This window comes from Mirounga leonina, unplaced genomic scaffold (genome assembly GCF_011800145.1).
Source record: "Mirounga leonina isolate KUSES-001 unplaced genomic scaffold, KU_Mleo_1.0 Mir_114, whole genome shotgun sequence".
NCBI lineage: Eukaryota > Metazoa > Chordata > Mammalia > Carnivora > Phocidae > Mirounga > Mirounga leonina.
In genome coordinates this window covers 12,728,600-12,749,240 of record NW_023270265.1, presented here as the reverse complement: position 1 = coordinate 12,749,240, position 20,641 = coordinate 12,728,600, and the positions used below count along the sequence as shown (strand labels likewise).

General features: G+C 54.8%; 1 protein-coding gene across 5 annotated transcripts; it reads left to right on the top strand.

The window, feature by feature from the left end:
• Positions 1–214: 214 nt before the first annotated feature.
• Positions 215–18,709, top strand: MMRN2 (multimerin 2). 5 transcript variants are annotated; one of them, XM_035023343.1, is made up of 9 exons: positions 319–539; positions 1,064–1,121; positions 1,623–1,987; positions 8,640–8,768; positions 8,862–8,968; positions 9,069–9,149; positions 9,910–10,074; positions 10,234–11,958; positions 14,894–18,709. In XM_035023343.1, the coding sequence occupies exons 3-9, from the start codon at positions 1,914–1,916 to the stop codon at positions 15,277–15,279; spliced, it is 2,667 nt and encodes an 888-aa protein (XP_034879234.1). In that variant the 5' UTR covers positions 319–539; positions 1,064–1,121; positions 1,623–1,913; the 3' UTR covers positions 15,280–18,709. The 5 variants fall into 5 exon arrangements, with proteins under 5 accessions (XP_034879225.1, XP_034879234.1, XP_034879253.1 ...); XM_035023362.1 differs by lacking the exon at positions 1,623–1,987; XM_035023353.1 differs by lacking the exon at positions 1,064–1,121 and having other exon boundaries at positions 453–539.
• The last annotated feature ends 1,932 nt before the right edge of the window (positions 18,710–20,641 follow it).

Here is a 20,641-nt window from a genome sequence, read left to right as displayed (position 1 = left end):
TGGGCAGCAGGTTTCCTGAGACTGACCCGACCGCTTCCTGCAGCCCCACCTCCTCGCTTGGGCTCTCCTAGCTTCTATGGGGACGTTTGGTGGGGCCGTCTCCCTGTGCGTCCCACACCTCCAGTGTCCCTGACCTAAGTCCTCTTGAGGCACAGGAACCAGCCTGAGTTGTTGGCTGCCTCTGTGGGGGACGGTGGGGGGGGGGGCACTGGGGGAGGCCGGACGAGGCTCACCGGGTGGGCCGGCCCAGGCCACTTCCTCTCTTTGTTGTCCCTGTGCTTTCTTTTCCTTCTGAGACTTAACTTGAAGACGACGTCACCCTCACCAGCAGTTTGTGGAGTCCCTTGCTGCGGCTGAGCCTGCCCCACTGCCAAGATGATCCTGACACTGCTGCTCGGCCTCGGAGGGCCCCTGGGCTGGGGGCTGCTGGGGGCCTCGGCCCAGGCCCCAGGTAGCGGGCTCTCGGATCCACACAACCCAAGGCCGCCTGGGGTCTGGAGGGCGGAGGCTGAGGACACCGGCAGGGACCCCAGCAGAAGGTAAGGAGGACCTCGACCTTGGGGGAGGTCATGTACATGATCCAAGTCCCAGCTCAGCCAGGGCAGGTCTCTCGGGACCCCAGTTACCCATCTGTGAAATGACCTACTACTGTCTACCTGCTGGGCCAGCTGTGAGGCTGAAGGAGGTGCCAGGTGCCAGGCTCCCTTCAAGAGGCCACCCCCAGGCAGCCCGGACTGGGCACCACAGGAACTTCCCTGCCTGGCCCATGGCAGGGAATGGACCTGGAGGTCGGGCAGGAGCATTTCTTGCCACCAACCGCTTAGCATGGGGTGATGAGGGGCAGTAGTTCCAGAAGTTTCCAGCTGGCCTGGCAATGGCTCCTGTTCTTCGAAATAAGTAAACTCTGACAGTTGAGCCTAGGTGAGGCTGGCTTGGCCTAAGTCATAGAAGACAGACACTCCTGGGGACTGGATTTTTGTCTGATTGCCCCCGGGGGACTGGCGTGGGTCCTCAGGCTGAGGGACAGGCAGCGAGCAGACAGGGTGCTCTGCTCTATTTCCAGAACAAGGAGGAGGCCACGGCATCCAGGGAGCTCCGCTTCAGTGCCCCTCTGGATATGGGTAGGATGGTCTTGGGACTGAACCAGGACACCATTTTCCAGCCTTGTATTTGTCCAGGCCCTGGGGCCCCTGCCGATAAGGTGCTGGGCCCGTGGGTCCCTCCTTCGGGTCCTCCACCGTCAGAGCAGTAGGTCCTTTACTGGGTCCCTCTTGGGCTAGTCACCTTGCCAAGTGTTATCTCAGTGAATCCTCCCAACAGCCCGGGTTGCCGCAGAGCCCGAGGCTCAGAGAGACTAAGCAGCTGCCACAAGATCACGCAGCTAAGGAGAAACCACGACCTCAGTCTGACTTCAGAGCTCATGTTCTGGTCCCTGAACACTCAGAGGCAGCCCCAACCCCCAGATGTGCCTAATGTGCCTACCGCCCCCCTGACCACACACACACACAAACCAGGCTTGGTGAGAGTGTTTATATGGATTTAGAGGGTGAGAGGGGTCAACTTACACCCACCCAGAGTCTTCCATTTGGCTCTCTGAGATTCACTGTCACGTTGGCTTACAGAATGAATCCGCCTGGGACAGTTCTATACAGCTCTGACGCTTCAAGGTGAATGTGTTTGTTGGACACTTTCCTGAAAGCAGATTTGCCCATGGAGAGGAAAGAATAAGCAAGTGCATGCCGACTCTCAGTGAGGGGGCTGCTGGCCAAGTGGGGAGCCGCCCCATCTCTGCCCCGCCACCAGGCCGGCTCGGTGCTGGATGGTGTGGGTGATTCTTGGCGGGGGACTCCAGCCACCCAACTCTGATTTCACGTCCAAGAACCAAGCCTCCCTTCCCCAAAGCCACTAGCTCCATGCCCCTTTCTTTGGGCTGCCTGCTTCCTTTTGATAAAAGAGAGGCTCAGGGTTCCAGGTGGATCAGAAGAAGGTAGGAGACATTCCTCTTTTTCCACACCCCCTTGGCTATGGGGAGGGACTTGTGGGCTGCCCCATGGAGCTCACTCATCCATTCCCTGGTCGGTCCCAGTGTGTGCAGAGCATGTGCGGATGTACATAGAAGGGCGTCCCAGCCCAGGAATACCCTGGTCCCGGGGAAGCCTGGGGGTCCCAGCAGGCCTGCTGGGTCTCCTGCCCACAACCCAGAAGCTGTGGTCCCCACAGGCCCAGCCCAGGTTGTCAAGGCCTCCGGAGGGGCTGGTGTGAAAGGAAGGAAATGCTGCTCAGCTTCCTCGGGCTGATTGCTTCCCGTGCTCTGTGAAGGGAGAGGCGGAAATGGTGCTCCAGCCTCCCTCCTGCAACAGGGGGAAGGGCAGGTGGGGCCCGGCAGCATCAGGGACAAGCCTGGTGGACCCTCAGCCCCTGGCTGCCAGAACCAGGCCTCCCAGCCTGCATTTGCCCCGCCCCACACCTGTTTCTGGTAGACCCTGGACATAGGCTCAGATGAGACTATTTCCAAGGAGAAGTTCGAACAGAACAATTTGGTGCCAGATGCCAGGTCCCAGGGTGGAGGCGGGACATGGTTGGGTGCTTCCCACAGCTCTGGGACCCCCAGCAACATGTGTATTTGGACTCCTTGGGGAGGAGGCTCTTCCGATGCTCCCTGGTTTTGGTGGGAGTGGGATTGAGCAGCGGTTTAGCAGGTGGGCTCCTCAGAGCCCGCATTAGCACCCCTGCAGGGCTGAGCCTGCGTTGGGGACCAAGCTGAGCCCTGGGCAAGGTGCCCCATCTCCACACCGTGGTGACAAGGCAGCTCCCTCGGCTCTCTCCATGCTGTGAGGCTCAGAGGAATGGGGACGCCACCCAGCTCCTAAGTGACAGGTCCGAGCATCCAGTGGGCTGCAAATCCCGGGTACCCGCTGTTCTGGCCCCCCCAGGATGGGCGGTGGTGTAGGAGAGGCTGCTCCCAGCTGTCCAGCTGGCCCTGCCCGCCAGCATCAGCTTCTCTTGGCCCACGCACAAGTAGCATCTGTGATTGAGTGCAGCTGAGCGCTGGTGGCCCAGGGCAGGCCTGCACACGGCTGGAGGTCACACAGGACGGAGCCCAGGCCATGCGTCACGGCCGTAGCTGCACCTCCTGCACCTGTTCCTGCCGTCAGAAGTACAGGGCCCTGGGCGCACTCGGGGAACCCCCACTCTGGACATCGAGTGGGCCTCAGGCTCCTCTGCCAAAGCCCCTTTCCAGCTCAAAGACAAAGCCCCGCAAATTCTCCCCTGGAGTGGTCGTATTCAAGGCTGCATTCGAGGTCTCAGAAAGCAAGGGTGCAGAGAACACGCCCTCCTTCCCCAGAATGACGGAAGGGACAGTCCGAGGGGGGCTCTGTTGGCACTGAAGTGTCTCAGTGGACAGTGGCAGTGGCACATCCATAATTCGGGGGGCTCCAGCTCACAGCCCTCTCCCTGCTGGAAGCTGGCTCAGCTTCCCCCATAGCCCCTCCCTCCGTCCCAAGGGAGGGGCCGGAGGTGCCAATCTTCTCCACATTGCCAGGACTGGGGAGGGGGGAAAGGCCTTGCTCACGGTTACCCTGAGCCCAGGAAGGGGGACGGCAGGGGGGCGCCCAAGCTTCTGAGCTTGCATTAGAAGCTCCAGAGGGGCTAGCACTCTCCTGACTGGGGCAAAGCCTCAGGTGGGGGCCATGTCAGAGGCCCAGGGCAGCCCAAACTCGCTGGAGGATCCCTGCACTCATTTCTAGGCTGGCCTCAGGGGATGAAGGTGCAAAGGGGGCGCAGTGAGAACAATGGGAGCTTCGGCGAGCCGGGCTGGGGGCTCAGGCTCAGAGGGCCAGCATACAGCTGCCAGGAGCTGGAGGAAACCAAAGCAAAGGTCAGGAATGTTCCCAGGGTTTCTGGGCCAGCGGCCTGTACTATGCCAAGGGGATAGGGCTGCCAAGGGTTGGGCGGGGGGGAGCGTGGGCAGGGAGAATAGTTGGAGCCTGAGGTTTGGGCAGGTCAGGAGAGAAAGTTCCTGGGCAGGAAGGGTGGGCGGCACCACTTCTGGTTCCAGGAGCCCGAGGTGGAAAGTCCCAGTCACTGGCTGGCAGGCTGGACCAGACCCAGCTCGCCTGGGCACAGGCCTTCTGGACCCTCCACAGCAGTTCAGAGGGTGAGCAATGAACAGAACTTTGTTTTGAGTGGGTGTTTCTGAACCTCGGCACTACGGGCATTTGGAACTGGCTAATTCTTGGCCGCGGGGGTGCTGGGCTGTGCTGTGTGCATTGCGAGGTGTTCGGCAGCATCCTCGGGCTCTGTGCATTAGATGCCAGGTTCACGGCCACCCTCCCAGTGGAGGAAGTCCCTTCCCCCCTACACCCGCCGCCCCCCCTCCCCACCGAGAACCACTGGTTAGAGAAACGCTTTTCTACAGGCCCATGTTCCAGCATTTCCATGGGGCCCAGGGTGGGGGTAGGGTGGAGGCTGGAGTTTCTGGTCCTGGAACAGTCTGTGCAGGTGGCCATTTCACCCGTGGTCCCTAAACTCTGGGCCTAGCACTGTCATAGTCGCTCTTTCCGTGTTGAGTGAACATTCTTTGCCTAAAGTCAGGGCCAGCTCCATGGGCGTGTGACCTGAGCCGTCACACAGGGCACGCCCACAGAAGGGCCCCACACTTGGTTTAATCTCTATTGTTGTCCCACATTGTCATTTTGCACTGGACACTACAAATTATGTAGTCAGTTTCGTGTAAAATATTTATTCTCTCTCCCTTTATGGAAAAACTGTGCTCACGCTCTGGGTTAGAGTCAAACCTTCTGCAAAGTTCGTTGAGACAGTCAGAAGGCCCTGCCCCTACTGGTCCCCAAAGGCAATGCTTTGAACTCTTTAGGTGAATCCTTTGGCATTTACCCCTGTGTCTCTAACTAACATGTTTATATTGCTACTTCTTGGGACGTAGCATTATCCATGATTCAGCTCTCATTCCCACTCCATACTCCAACCCCAACATGCATGCATAGGCGTGCAAGAATGCGTGCACGTGCATACTTGGGCACACACACACGCACTGCCTATCCATCATCCTCCCATATTGTCATTTTAAGTGTTTACATTTATACGACTATGTATGCTACTCAGAGTGAAGACTCGAAAAAAACCTATGAATCCTCCCTCCCCCTGCCCACCCCCCGCCCCGCACACTTCATATTTTTGGTTTTCCCTGGAATAAACAACTGTCTTCATTTTTTTGTTTCTTTGGCTTCATTCCCTGTGTCTCTGTCACTACTCAATCCTAAACTCTTGGCTACTTGTCCACATCTGCTCTCCCCTTTCATCCGTGTCAGGTGTTTGACCACTGTGTCTTCTCGGTGACATCGCTCCCAGAGCCCCAGCTGTGCTCCAGTCTGGACGCTGGCCCCACACCCACTGCCCACCACTCTACTGGGCTCTCCCTTCCCCCCGACTCCCTCCTGGAACATCTGTCTCCTGAGGCCGTGCCTTCCTTGTGCTTGGTTCTCTGGCCTGTGTTGGTGGAGTACCTCTGGCACAATGGTACTCTGTCCTAGGCTGTGACTTAGGATGACCCAGAGAACTTTAAAATATTGATGCTCAGGCCACAATCCCAGAGACTCTTGCTTCATTGATCTGGAGTGGAGCCCAGAGGCTCTTCTTTATAAAGTGCTATACAGTGGTTTTGATGTGAAGATTTGATGGCAAGATTGCAAACCACTGTTCTAGTAGCTCCCTGATGAGGGATCCTGGGGTGTGCAAGGTTTTGAAATCTGATTTGTTGAAAATGTCTTTATTCTGCTCTCTTCACTTTGATTGATAGTTAGGCTGGGTATAGGATTCTAAATTGGAAATGTTTTCCTTCTGTATTTTTTTAAAAAGATTTTATTTATTTATTTATTTGAGCGGGTTGAGGGGGGCAGTGCGAGCAGGGAGAGGGACAAGCAGACTCCATGCAGAACATGAAGCCCAGTGCGGGGCTTGATCTCACAACCCTGAGATCATGACTTGAGCCGAAACCAAGAGTCAGACGCTTAACTGACTGAGCCACCCGGGTGCCCCCATTCCCTATTTTGAAGGCAGTTCTCCACTGTTTCTAGTGTTGCTGTTAAGGGGTTCAAGCCATTCTAAGTGCTAATGTGTGTGTGTGTGTGTCTTGATTTTTCTCTCTAGAAAGTATAGAATTATTTTCATTTCCAGAATTCTAAAATTCCATGATGATACTGAGTTTTTTCCATCATATTGCAGGTAACTGGTGGACCCTTTGAATCTGGAGGTTCAAGCCCTTCACTTCCGTAATATTTGTTTTTTTTTCATCAATGATTTCCTCGCTCTGTTCTCTTTATGGAACTCCTATTATTTGGATGCTAGATTTCCAGGATCTATTTTTCCGATCTTTCCTGTCCTGTTTTCTCTTTCTCTCTTTGCTCTTTTTTTAGGAAAATTTCTCTAACCTCTAACATTTCTATTAAATCTCCTTTGCATTTCTACTGTTATATTTTTAATTTCCAAGCGTCCTTTTCATTCTCTGAATGTTCTTCCATTTTTAAAATAGCTTCCTGTTCTTTCTTGGCTGTAGTAACTTCTCTTATAGATCTGGGGCTATTATTACAAATTTGAGGGACTTCTCTTCTCTGCACAGTGTTGGGTTTGTCCAAGTTGATTTTTTTTCCAGTTGCTTGTTTTTGACCTCCCTCTTTTGTACTAGAGATTTTTCTCAGGAGTCATCTTGGACGTCTGCCCACTTGAGAGTAGACAGACTAAGAAGCTGATTGGAAGCTGGCTGTACGGATGGAGCTTTCTGACTTCTTTTGTCATAATATGTTCTGGGGCTATTTTACTAGGGGAGCCCCTGATGTTATTTTTTTTTTTAGCTCTTTCCTCTTGAGTGGTGTCATTTTCCTGACAAGCTTTTTCAGTCTCCTACCAAGAGGCTAAAACCTGCCCACCAGGCTTTTAGGATCCAAGTGGGAAATCAGGCTGGGGGTCCTCAGCTTTCAAAACAGATATGGTCACTCAACCCCCGTCAATCCTTCCCCCTGCCCTACCCCATCCCTTTGTGCCTGGTAGCCCCAGTACAGAGACCAGCTCCAGAGAGTAAGATCCCAGCCCGATGACCACTCCATCTCCAAGGCCCTGAACACTGCCTCCTAATATCTGACAAGTGTGGCCATTCCTCTCCATACCCACCACCATTACCCATGGAACCTGCCAGCATCTTCCACCTAGATCCCTGACACAGCCACCTACCTATACCTTGCCCCTTCTTGTCCTTTCTGTACCCAGGAACCAGGGTGGCTCTGTCATGTCACTCCACTGCTCAACCCCCCCCCCCCCACCACCACACACACACTTTCCGTGCTTTCACTGCAAGGTCCAGCTCCTCAGCTGGCACTCAGGCCTCCACAGCCTGGCTTCCCCTTACCTCTGCAGCCCTTCCCTGGCCCAGCCCCTGCATTTCAGTGGGCCATAACCTCTATCACAGCCCCTGGTGCCAAATTATCACCTCCTTCTGAAAGTCTCCCCAGCTAGCACCTTCCACATCATCTGAGATTGCCTGCTTTTTCCTGGGGACCCTGGGGGGAAGGTCTGTTCCTCCATATTGGCGCTGAGTGCTGCTGAGCTTTAGCCCAGCACCCAATCCCGAGGAGGTGCTGAGCTGAGCCGAGCCATGGAAGTCATTGCCGCTTGCAACTCTGGAGAGCTCCGTTCTGGGAGCTGATTACCAGGCGAAGGACCCTCTGACCTATTGTACTGAGCCCTTCAAGGCTGTCACCGGATCAGTGAGCTGGGGCTGTGCCAGCCATGAACACCCCTGCTCCTGGGCATTTGCAACCATACACACTGGTAAAGGGCAGAGGTGGAGAGGCTACCCCTCTGGTGTTCAGGATGCTGAATGTGACCCCCTAAGCACCCTGTAGGACCTTGCCCAGAGAAGGGACTGCTCAGCTCAGCTGCCTTCTCCCACAACTGTTTGAAAGCCCATTTCCATAATGGCCATCACGGGGAGCGGCCAGGGAGCAGGTGCCCTCCCCACAGCCTGGTCCCTGTGAGGAAACGTGTGAGTGGTGATGGGGCAGGGCAGCAGGGTTCGCTGAGCACTTGTCAGGAGCCAGGCCCTTGATACTCATCCGCACACCTGGAGGAGGGTATTAGCATCTCCAGCTGAGGAATGGGGAAGGGGGAGCTCCCTAAGTGCCTCCCTCAAGGTCACACAGCTGGAGTGTGAAGGATTTGAACCCAGGACCCTCCAGCCCCAGCAGCATTATGCTGCCTCCCTGGCACCAAGAGAAACAGTGAGAGGCCCTCCTAGCTCCATGGGTCATTTTGCTGTGTGATTTGGAGGCTGCTCTTCAGCGTCTCTGTGCTGGCCCCTGCTCGAGGGCCTTCCTGGAAGGCATGGAGTAGATGCCCTTGCAGGAGGGTTTGCGGAGCTTTTGTCCTGGAGTCGAGGGATGAATAATGCAGAGTGCTCCCCTCTCAGGCTAATGGATTCTAGAATCCCGGGCATTGGGTGGGGCCGGGAGGCCGGGGTGGGGCCGGGAGGCCGGGGTGGGGCGCTGGTATCACTGTTGACCTCTAGGAAGGGTCCTATGGGACCTGGGCGTGGCTCGGCAGCCCTCTCTTCTGGCTTGTTTTTCCAGTAACTGGTGCCCTTACCAGAAGTCCAGGCTGGTCACCTTTGTAGCTGCTTGCAAAACGGAGAAATTCCTCGTCCACTCACAGCAGCCATGTCCACAGGGGACTCTGGACTGCCAGAAAGTCAAAGTCATGTGAGTGGGGGTAGGATGGCGCAGGGCGGGCCGTCCATCCGAGGCCCACGCTGGCGCACCCTGGAGTCACTGAGCTGGCCCCTCTTTCCCCAGGTATCGCATGGCACACAAGCCGGTGTACCAGGTCAAGCAGAAGGTGCTGGCCTCCGTGGCCTGGAGGTGCTGCCCTGGCTTTGCGGGCCCTGACTGCCAGCACCACGGTAGGGCTCCCCGGGGCTCCCTCCCCTCCAACCTCTGACCCCAGAGGTCAGGCAGTTCCTCTGACCTGTGGGGTCACTATCTGTTGCCTCCTCTCCGCAGATCCCACGGCAATCCCTGAGCCTGAAGATCTAGGTGATGGCCTCCAGGAGCCTTGGGATGGGCCAGTCGGCTTTGAACCTGGTATGCTGCTTCCCTAGAAGCTGCAGGAAGGGCAGGCAGGCAGGCAGGCAGAACCCATATGCCCAGGCCCTTTCTCTTTTGATAGGGTGGTGCCATTTCGGGAAAACTCTGTGCCCAGAATCAGCAGGGGCCCTTCCGGGGCTCTGTATCAGCCTACCCTCACACCAAGGAGGCCAGAGTCACAGGGCCCTCTGTTACTACCTGCTGGCTAAGCACCACACCCTTTTCCTTGACTCCATTTTCTGAGGACAGCTTCATCTGGCACCTTCCCTGACCCTTGAATGGCACAAGATCCCATGGCCTGGAAGAAGCTTTCCCACATGTGTCCTACTGGGGCCGGGAAGTCATACTATCCTTGGTCTAGAGTCAGCACAGAACCACCAAGAGGCACCATTTGTGAGGCCTTTCAAGGCTGGGCCACGTCCGGGATGGCGAATGAGTTTCATCATGTGGTGAACTCCTTATCTTCTGACAAGGGCTGCCTCAAATGATGTTGAGAGGCCATGTCCACACAGCTGAGGAGGAAAGTGTGCCGTGATTGATTAGTCATGTCTGCTATGGGTGCTGGGATGGGGGGTAGGGCTCGTGGGCATGCATTTCCTCTTCTGGAGCTAAAGGCTGCTACGCTCCTGCTCGGAGGACATCAGCACACACCTCCCTGATATTTCCATCTGAACCTGGAAATTTCCTTCTCTGTACCTCCTGATCTGCCCAGGCCTGGGGAGTTAGACCTCCACGCTTCTCTCTCATGTGTCTTCAGGCCACCCGGCGGCTGAGCCCAGCAACATCATGGAGCGGCAGGAACACTTGCTGGGAGATCTCCAGAATGACGTTCACCAGGTGGCAGACAGCCTCCCGGGCCAGTGGAAGGCCCTGGCAAGCAATCTCACAGCTGCCACGATCGAGGCAAATCAGACAGAGCCTGGTGAGTAGCAGGCTCCAGGGGCTGAGGCAGAGCCTGCTCATACCCGAGGGGACAAGAGGAAGGCCCAAATCTCAGAGGACCCCCCACCCCCGCCCAGTCCTTGCCCGGGGAGGGGTGTCTGCTCCTGCAGGGCTGTGTAAAAGCGTGTCTCTGTTGCAGAGGCGCCTGGCAGATCCTTGGAGCAAGTGCTACTGCCCCACGTGGACGCCTTCCTACAGGTGCATTTCAGCCCCATGTGGAGGAGCCTCAACCAAAGTCTGCACAGCCTCTCCCAAGCCATAAGAAACCTGTCTCTTGATGTGGAGGCCAACCAACAGGCCATCAGGGGGGTCCAGGAGAGCTCGGTGGCCAGGGCTGACTTCCAGGAGCTTGGGGCCAAATTTGAGAGCAAGGTCCAGGAGAACGCCCTGAGAGTGGGGCAGTTGCGGCAGGACGTGGAGGAACGCATGCACGCCCAGCACCTCTCCCTGCAGCAGTCGCTCTCCCAGGTCGAGGCGGACGTGGACGCCAAGTTGAAGAGGTTCCTTAAGGCCCAGGAGCCGGTGGGGGCCAACGGCAGCCTGGTCCCGGCCGCGGCAGGGGCAGGGGCCAGGCCAGAGCCGGAGAGCCTGCAGGCCAGGCTGGGCCAGCTGCAGAGGAACCTGTCGGCGCTGCACGCGGCCGCGGGCCGCAGGGAAGAGGAGTTACAGAGCACCCTGGCGGACATGAGGGCCACCCTGGCGCAGCACGTGGATGAGATCAAGGAGCTGTATTCGGAGTCCGATGAGACCTTCGATCAGATCAGCAAGGTGGAGCGGCAGCTGGAGGAGCTGCAGGTGAACCACACGGCGCTGCGCGAGCTGCGCATCATCCTGATGGAGAAGTCGCTGATCATGGAGGAGAACAAGGAGGAGATGGAGCGGCAGCTCCTGGAGCTCAACCTCACCCTCCAGCACCTGCAGGGCGGCCACGCCGACCTCATCAAGTACGTCAAGGACTGCAACTGCCAGAAGCTCTACTTCGACCTGGACGTCATCCGCGAGGGCCAGAGGGACACCACGCGCGCCCTGGAGGAGGCGCAGGTGAGCCTGGACGAGCGGCACCAGCGCGACGGCTCGTCCCTGCAGGCCCTGAGCGGCACGGTGGCGGCGCTGTCGCGGGCGGTGGACGCGCAGCGGGCGGAGGGCGAGCGGGCGCGGGCCGACGCGGCGCGGCTGCGGAGCCAGCTGCGGGCGCTGGACGGCGAGGCGAGCGCGCTGCGGGCGGCGCACGGGGAGATGCGGGCCGAGGTGGGCCAGCTGCACAGCTACTTCACGGCCCTGCTGGACGACGCGCTGCGGCACGAGGCCGTGCTGGCCGCCCTGTTCGGGGAGGAGGTGATGGAGCAGATGGCGGAGGAGGCGCCCGGCCCGCTGCCCCTGCGCTACGAGCAGATCCGCGCCGGCCTGCGGGACGCGGCCAGCGGGCTGCGGGAGCAGGCGCTCGCCTGGGCCGCGCTGGCCGCGCGGGTGGCGGCCCTGGAGCGGGCGGCCGAGGCCGGCGGGCCCACCCCGGCGGGGCTGGCGCAGGAGCTGGAGCGCCTGGACGCCGACCTCCGGCGGGTGGGCCTGTGCTGCGAGGCTTCGGGGGCCTCCCCCCGCAACCGCTCCCTCGAGGGCCTCCACGAGGCGCTGGCCGCCACCGAGCGCGACTTGGAACACCACCAGCGCCTCTTCCACAGCCTCTTCGGAAACTTCCAAGGGCTTGTGGCTGCCAACGTCAGCCTGGACCTGGGGAAGCTGCAGACCATGCTGAGCAGGAAAGGGAAGAGGCAGAAGGGTCCGGAAGCTCCCCGGAGGAGGGACCGGAAGCAAGCGGAGACTTGGACGGGTGAGCCTGTCCGAAGGCGGGTGCTCTGGGAGGCAGGTGAGTTCCCGAGCCGCGGGAGGCTGGGTGGGCCTGGGGGGGCAGGGCTGTCTGCGGGCAGCTTTTCGGCCTCCAAGAAGGCGAGGTGGAAGAGAACGGGGAGACCAAGGGTCAGGACCATGCAGGGCCGGCTTTGCCCTGATCCCGCTTTCATTCAGGGCCAGGGGCCTCTTATGGTACCTGAAGTATAAGCAGGTAGAAGTCACAAGAGCCAACTGTCAGTGAGCGGGCACAGGCCGGCCATGGGATGCTTGAGGCTCCTAGACACACGGCTGGCCACTGCCACCCCGCCTGTAGAGCGGGCGGGGAGAGCCTCCCTTTCCTGCCAGCCCCAGCCTCCAGTCCCCCCATCGCAGCTCTTCCTGTCCTCCCGACTTCACCCCGTGCATGTTGAATCAGCTCCCCTGTGTACAAATACGTGAACGGGGCCTGGTGTGGCCTGCCATGGGCAGTACCCACGCGCGGGGAATCCAGGGGAAGGCCGTGGGCCCTGAAGGGAGCTTGCTGTGCTGACATAGTTAGTCCGTCTCGCTGCTCCGCGCCGGGTCCCCTTTCTCGGCCTTCGCCGTGTTGAGTCATCATAAACCCCAGCGGCACGTCGTCACTGCTGTCCTCCCTGCAGCTCAGTCAGGGGAAGTGTCCCGTTCACACAGCCAGTAAGTGTCACAGAGAGCCCTGAACCCTGTCCAAGCTGTCTCTAGGGTGCTGGCTCTTGCCCTGGGCCCTGGGCAGCCGGCTCTGAGCCTTCCCCGCCCCTCCCTGAGCGTGGCCCTGGGAAAGCGACCCCTAGACTCCGTGCCCCAGGTGATTCTCCCCTGCCGGAGAGGACCGCCTCGGGGCTATGGCCACCTCCTCATCCAGACGCAGGATCGGGTACAAGGCCGCCATCCGGGCTTGTCTATAGCCTGGTGTAGCCTGGCATGTGGGAAGTCTGAGGCCTGGCTGAGGATCCCATCCCAAGCTCTCCCTGCTCCTGCCGACTCTCCATCCTGGCCCTGGAGGCCTGGGGGCCTGGGGGCGGTGGACAGAGCACGGTCTCTAGCACCACTTACTCGTCTCAGTTTCTCCCTCTGTAAAATGGGAGAATCGCTACCTACATCGAAGACTTGTTATGAAGACTAGCAGATACATTTACCGAATACCTGACCTAAGGTCTAACATTTAGTAGAAACCGGTCAACGTCTCCCCGTTTCCCCAGCATTTTCAGGGCCAAGGCTCTGCACTAATTCTTCCAGCTTTTTTCCTCCTGCGAGTGGTGCAAGGCCTCAATTGCCTGAGGGTGTCTGAGTTTACCACTGCAGTAGTTTATTTCAAAAAATGTTTTTCCTTAAAAATAAAAATTCCCGCTTATTTGTCTTGTAGAAAGACCACAGGTCTTGAATCTGTGCCCTGCAGGGAAGGCCACTCTCAGTTTACCTGCTAGCAAATCAGAGAAGCACAACCCTTGAGCCTTCTGAGGGGCAGGTTGGACCCAGGGGCCAGTAGGGTCGGCCTGGAAGGCGGGACTGAGCGGCCGGCAGGCTGGCTGCAACGGGTGGAGAGAGAGCCAAGTACCGGCAGAGGGCGCGCTGGGCAGGCATCCCTTGGGCTGGGCGAGCGCCCCACCTCCTGGCTGCTGGGGGAACTGCAGAGCCAGCTGCGGGCCTTTGACGGGACACAATCTTACTACAAATGGGAAAGTTATTCTGAACTCTCCAATTCTCAGAAAATCTTCCAGAACCAAAGAAGAGCAAAATTTTGACATTCACAAGACTATTGCTGGACCGGGAGCCAAAGAGGTGGGGCTGTAGGTGGGATTAAGGCACCAACCACGATGCAAATTGCCCCTCCTTGCTTGGTTTTATCCCCTAAGAAACGGGGAGTTTGGTCTCAACCAAGAGACGCAGAGAGAGAGATACAGAGAGACACACAGAGAGTTGAGGGAGCACATGGGGAACATGACTTCATCAGTGCCAAGGCCAGTGTCATGGCCAGAACCCCCTGGGACTCACCCTTCCCATTTCCTGGCTCTGTCCCCCACCCCGCCTGAGAGTCACGGCCAGGTAGCTGGGTTGGCTCCTTCCTCACTGTACACTCACCCTCTACACGGAGAGGCTCCCTCTGGCTCCACGCCTGCATGTGGGCCTGGCGGGCCTGCCATCTGTGTTCTCTTCATCTCGCTTGTCCTCCCATATGGCTGGCTAAAATGCTTTTTTATGTGGGAAGAGCACTGGAAATCAGGAGATCCAAGGACAGCTCCCAGTGTGGTAATTTGCTATCTGTGTCTTCTGGAGCCGGCTTTCCTTTTCTGGGCCTGTTTCCCCATCAGTAACCCTAGGGCTGGCTCTGTGCAACAGCTTGAAAACATTAAGATGACCCGCTTGAAGAGTTTTCTTGTCTGGTCCCACCTGCTCTTCTCTCTCCAAGGTCCCGTGCCAGACATCCAGTAGGAAGGATGCTGCAGTGTTCCTTCCCTCACCAGTGTTAGCATTATTACCTGGAGGATAGGTAGTATTTTCTCTCCTGCCCTTGGGCATCTCAGGATCCCAGGAGGTGGCAGTCGTGTGGAAGTCAGAGACCCGGGTGCCTGCCCCATCTTGCCCTGGGCAAGCCACGCAGCTTTGGACAACCAGTTAAGCACTCAGGACTCAAGGTTTCCTCAGGGGGGCGGTACTTACCTCTCAGGATGTTGGAAGGAAAGGGGAACAAATGAAAAAGTGCTTTTTAAAAATGTACACTCGTAGAGACAACCGACTTGTATTTTCCTCTCAATTAGTGACCCAGTGAGTGTTGGCCAGTTGGCTCCCACCCTCTGAGGCCGCTATTGGGAACACCTGGGTTATCTAGAAATAGCTATTCCTACTGTTAATAAGGTGAGAAGGGCGGGTCTCAGGGTTTGGTTTCCCACCAGGGGGAGTGAGAGATAGTCACTGAGCACTTTCCTCCTGCATTCCAGGCTCCCCTGTGGCCTTCTATGCCGGCTTTTCAGAAGGCACGGCTGTGCTGCAGACAGTCAAGTTCAACGCCACTTACATCAACATCGGCAGCAGCTACTTCCCTGACCATGGCTACTTCCGAGCCCCTGAGCGTGGCGTCTATCTGTTTGCGGTGAGCGTTGAATTTGGCCCGGGGTCAGGCGCCGGGCAGCTGGTGTTTGGAGGTCACCATCAGACCCCTGTCAGTTCCACCGAGGAGGGGAGGGGTAGAAGCACGGCCACGACCTTCGCTATGGTCGAGCTGCAGAAAGGTGAGAGGGTGTGGTTTGAGTTAACCCAGGGATCAGTCATCAAGAGAAACCCACCAGGCACTGCATTCGGGGGATTCCTGATGTTCAAGACCTGAACGCCGGGCACAGCCCTGACCAGACGTCGTGGACTCACCCAGCTCTCCTTGGCCTGGAGCTCTGGCCAGGGTTGGTCTGGAGACCATCCAGTTGGTCTAGTTCTTCCTGGAAAACTTCTGCAAAGACGATGCGGTATTTGGGGCCTTCCTCTAGATGCACTGGGTTTGCCTGTTTCTTAATGACGAGAAGAACGGGAAGGCTTCTGTCTGGGCCGAACCTGGCCCGGGGAAGTGTGAACCTTAGCTTGGCGTGCCGTCTGAGGCAGGATGGCATCGTGGGCTTCAGCTCTTTGCCACACCCTGGGTCCTGCAGCTTCTTTGGTGTATTGCTCCTCCTGTGGTTGGAAACTTTAGAACTTTCTCCCACTTCTTCTCCCTAATCTTATGCTAGAAAATCATTCCTCCCCAGAAGGACTATGTTTAAAATGGAGGCGACATCTTGGACAATGTTGGAAACCAGTCTCCACCCACTACAGGGCAGTAGGGGAAAACCGACCTGTTTGGCTTCTATTAGAAATGGGGACAAAGGCCTCGTTGAGTTAACCAAAGGAGACAAAATTCCCTTTCCCTCAGTTTCGGTCCTTCCTCGAATTTATCTGTAACCTTAATTCCACTTCTTTTTCTCCTTGCCTCCACATGGTAAAGGCCAAGACATGTCAAAACATGAACTAAAATGTGTACAGCCTTCACCCTTTTTACTTCCTCCACTCGCTGATGACCATCCTCATTCTCATGAGCATCTCTAACCAGGAAGGAGGCTGAGGGAGGTAGGGAAGGACGATTGTCAAAATCTCCTTCGGTAGTGATCAGCTCTGGAATAAAGCAATGCCCTTCAAATCTCGGCCTGGTTTCTTTATGGAGAGCGAAAGGATTCGGTAAAGGAGGTAGAAATATGGGACAAAATGAAACGGTTTGGGATAAATGTGACTCTCATGATTCCAGGCTGTATTTGCCATCACAGTTCCAGTAAGTTCTGCGTGACACGTTCAGAGCCCCCCCAGCAGGCTGCGGGGAGAGTACTGGCTTAGACAGTTACACTTCGGAGTTGCAGCTCTTCCCGCAGTATCCGTGTAGGGTTTTCAGAACATTACGGTCCCTGCAGCAAACGGGCTTGCGAGAGCAGCCCTCTGGTTGTCAGGACGTGTTCGTGTTGTGGTAGTCAGGTACCCCATGTGTGGGGAACATACTCTTCTCCATAACAAAACTGGATGGGACGGGGCAGTGAACAAGGACAGGAGTTGGTTGTCAGGGCTCACAAGGGTCTCAGCCCTTCTCCTTGTTTCCTAAGGGTCATTAAATCAAACGGTTGTCCCCCAGAACTTATTTCCCACTAAGCTTTGTGTGCTCGATATGCTAAAATATCAGCGTTAAAAGGAAGAGTATGCCAGGCCACTCTGGTGCGGACGGTAAATCACCACCTCTTGAACCGTTTCCATCGGTGGTATGAGGCAGTCGGTCGAATAGCTTTCATTAAGTATCTTGGTGTTTTATTACCTTGACCACAGGGTTGACTCTGGCCTTCCTGCCCTTCCCTCCGGCCAGGGCCTCTTGCCCGGTGCAGCTCTCAGCTGCCGAGACTAATGGCAACCCAAGGCATGATGTACTGGGGCCGTTCTCGCCCGAATTTGGAGAGCCGGTAGCCCGTCGCCCTGGCCGCTAGAAAGCCCTTGCCGTGTCTTCCTTCTGCTCCATCTCGCTCTTACTGGGCAAGCTGTACTGATGACTAAGTGGAGATCTGAGGGTGGTGCGGTCTTACCATCTAAGATTTTCGCTTGGAATGGCTTGCACATAATAAGCGGAGTGAACTGATCTCCATAAGGGGCACCTGCCCCCCGCTGCTCACGTGGCCGCTGCTCTTAACGGGGTTATGAATGCAAGCGCTAACTGGTAAACTCGGCCAGCAGCGTGGACGAGTCCCTCCAGAAGTTTCTGGGATGAGAACTAGAGAAACAATGGTTCTTTTAAATAGGATGCTTTCCATTCAACAAAACCAATTTCACAAAACCTTAATACCCAGTTTAAGTGCAAATTTCCTGTTTAAACACTTCTATGATGAGGACACCAGATTAACAAGATTTCTAAAGTTCACTTGACAGGTTTCTTATCTCCACTAAGGCATCTAATATCTCTGGGTGCAGACTCTTTGCCAGTGCTCCCTAAATAGACCCCCGGTTACCCAGGCCAATGTTAGGACACCCTTCACTCGTGGCATCCAGAACAAGGCAATGGACTGAGCACAGAGTGGTATCATACCTCCCCAGATCTGATGGAGAAACAGATTCAAAAATAATACTGAAAAACAGGAAAGGGTGCCATAAGCCGATCAGAAAATTTTCATAATTTCTGCAAAAAGGGAAGTAGAAGGATTGACTATAAAATGAAATAGCAACAGGAAACCATAACCCAAAACATTTGAGACTGTTGGAGATGGGAGCGATTTCAGGGGAACCCCAAACTCAAACTCAGCCCCTAACACGCTTGGGGGGAGTGAGTGGAGGAGGAGCAGCCGAGGGGCAGCCCCAGCGGGTCCCGGCTGTCGCTTGCCCCTGCTAAGCGGCTAGCAGCGGTGGCCTCTGCCCGGAGTCCGGCAGCGCGGGTCCATCCTGGGCCCCCAGCTGCAGGCGGCCACGGACTCTCTGGAGGCAGGAAGCTCCCAGACGACATGCACAACCTAACCGAAGTCTGGGCCCGCGGCAGTCAATCCCGAGGTGTGTCCCCACACACAGCACAATGCCAAAGTAACACCTGACCTCTGCTTTTATTTCAGAAACAACTTGTAGTTTAGAAACACTGTGGAGAGGATATGTATGGTCTGTAAACAATGTTTCTGAAAGCTCTCCTTTCCTCTCATGCTCTGCCACTCTGCTGGTATCCCAGGACATTTGTCTCGAAAACATCCACAACTCCAGTCCAGCTCTAGCCTGAGCGGGATTGCTCCATCCTCCTCTGTCAGGAAAGCTCCCCCAAACCTGGCCTAACAATGACAAAACTCGCTGAGGTGGGGGTGGGGGGAGGTAAATACGCAGAGTGGGAAAAGCCTGAATCCTAGGCAAGAAGAAAGGAGCACTTCTTAATTGTTGCTCTAAGAAACCGCTGTTGCCCCATCACTTCTTGATAAAAACAGGAAGCCGAGAAACACAGAACTGAGGGGAGCAGGGGTTCACACCAAATACAAAGGTGAGCAACTATGCCAAAGTGCCAAACATTTGTGGAAAACTAGTGTCATGAAGAAGAGGATCCAAAACTCAAAAAACTTTAGATTTTGGAACATACACGTCTCTAGAAACAATACAGGAAACTGGAAATCTTATTTGCCACTCAGGTCCTGGTCTCTAAATATCATCCTTCCTGAGGGAATCAGAGAGCCTTGGAGAAATGGCTGACTCCATGGCTGGGGCAGGGAAACTACCAGATGCCCTTGGAACATCTTTTAAGTGCCAAAAAGTAAGAAGTGCTCAAGAAAAGATGAGCACGTGGAAAAAGGACTCAAGAGCCAACTTGATGAGCTTCTAGTAGCCAAGTCTGGATCAATTTGAGCATCAAAACAAATAATGACCTAATAGACTCTAACTCATTGCATAGAATAAGAATCCATGAGTTCCTACTGATAGTAAAAAAATAAACAGGAGAAGACAGACCTCTCCCTTACAGAATGCCAATTAATGAATATAGATGTAATAATGCAAGTAGAAAATCACTATAAGCACTGATTCACATTAGAATTACCAATGGCTAGAACACAGTCTCAAATTATCTCCATAACATAGTAATTACAAAGGGAAAATCACCACTTTACGGTAAAGAAACTAGGTTTCACCTTGAACAAGGGGTTGACAGTGACATCATTAATAATGGGACACACGCCATGGCCTCCCAATGGGATGCCCTGAGAAGGACACAAATATGTCCACAGAAACTCTGGCCTTTTACTCTAGAAAATGTATCACAAAAAAACAGAAACTGGAGAACTGTTTCAGATTAAAGAATGAGACATGACAACTAAATGCAATGCAAGATCCCGGACAGACTCTGGACCCGGGAAATATGCTCTCAAGGACTTTATTAGAACTGGGAAAGGCCTACAGAGTATCGTGTTGCTGATAAGTGTTATGGTATCAATGTCAACTTTCCTGATTTTGAAAATCGTATGTAACTGGTTTTGTAATGGAATATCCTTGAAATACTTAAAGAGGCACAGCTCTGTAATCCAAGTAGTTCAGAAGAGGTTATGTGTGTGCTCAAACGTTCCAACACCACACATTTGTAATTCTTATACACACACACAGACTAACAAGGCAGTTGTGGCAAAATGTAATCGTTGATGAATCTGGGTGAAGTGTAAATGGCATTCTCTGTACTTTTCACAACTTTCCTGGAATTTTGAAATTATTTCCAAATAAAAAAAAATTTGGTTGAAATAAACTTAGTAAATGGGCTGGAAAGCAGAAGGTAAGATGGATCATAACAGACATGTTAAGAAATATGGAAGAAACACCCAGGGGACCTAATATTCGTCTAATAGGAGTTCTAGAAAGAGTAGAGTACAAGAAGGGAAGGGAGGAAATAAATAGTGGAAGCTCCCAGGTCCAAGGAAAGGTTAAAAGTACCCAGTCAGTACTAACACAAAGAATACATCTAGACATGGCAAGCTTAAACTTCAAAACATCAAAAAGAAAAAGAAAATTCCGTTTTGTTTTTTAAGATTTGAGAGAGAGAGAGAGAGAGAGCCCTTGCAGGAGCATGCACAAGTGGGGAGGGCGGAGGGGCAGAGGGGGCGAGTCTGAAGCAGACTGCCGAGCACTGAGGCCGACATGGGACTCGATCTCACAACCTGAGCTGAAGCCAAGAGTCAGATGTGCAACCGACTGTGCCACCCAGGCACTCTGAAAATTGTTTCTTGAATGAAAAAGTAAGTTAAATGATGAAGGACTGAATTAGACACACATCAGACTTCTTACTGGCAACAGAGATGCTGGAAATATCTTCCGTTAGATTCGATCTCCAGCCAGTCTAGCCAAGAATGAAGACAGAATCAAATTGTAAGTTTTATTTTTAGGTGTTTGATTGAAATGCCTTCCATTGCAGTATTATTTGTGCCACAGCCTTTCAATTCTTCCTTTTTAATGTCTTTCAACGTCTTCTTGGATTTGAGTCCTGCAGCAGAGCGACAGAGAACAGAACGGCAGGTGCACTTCATCACCCTGTCATCAGCCAGATTTTAACTTTGCTTTACAGATGGCTTCCCTCTCAACAACAAAGGCCCTAGTCCTTTCTTCCTCTAGCCTGAAAATATTTCCAACATGAGCATTTTATACCGACTTTTGACTTTCAAATAATGGTAACATTTCCGGTTCCCTGTATA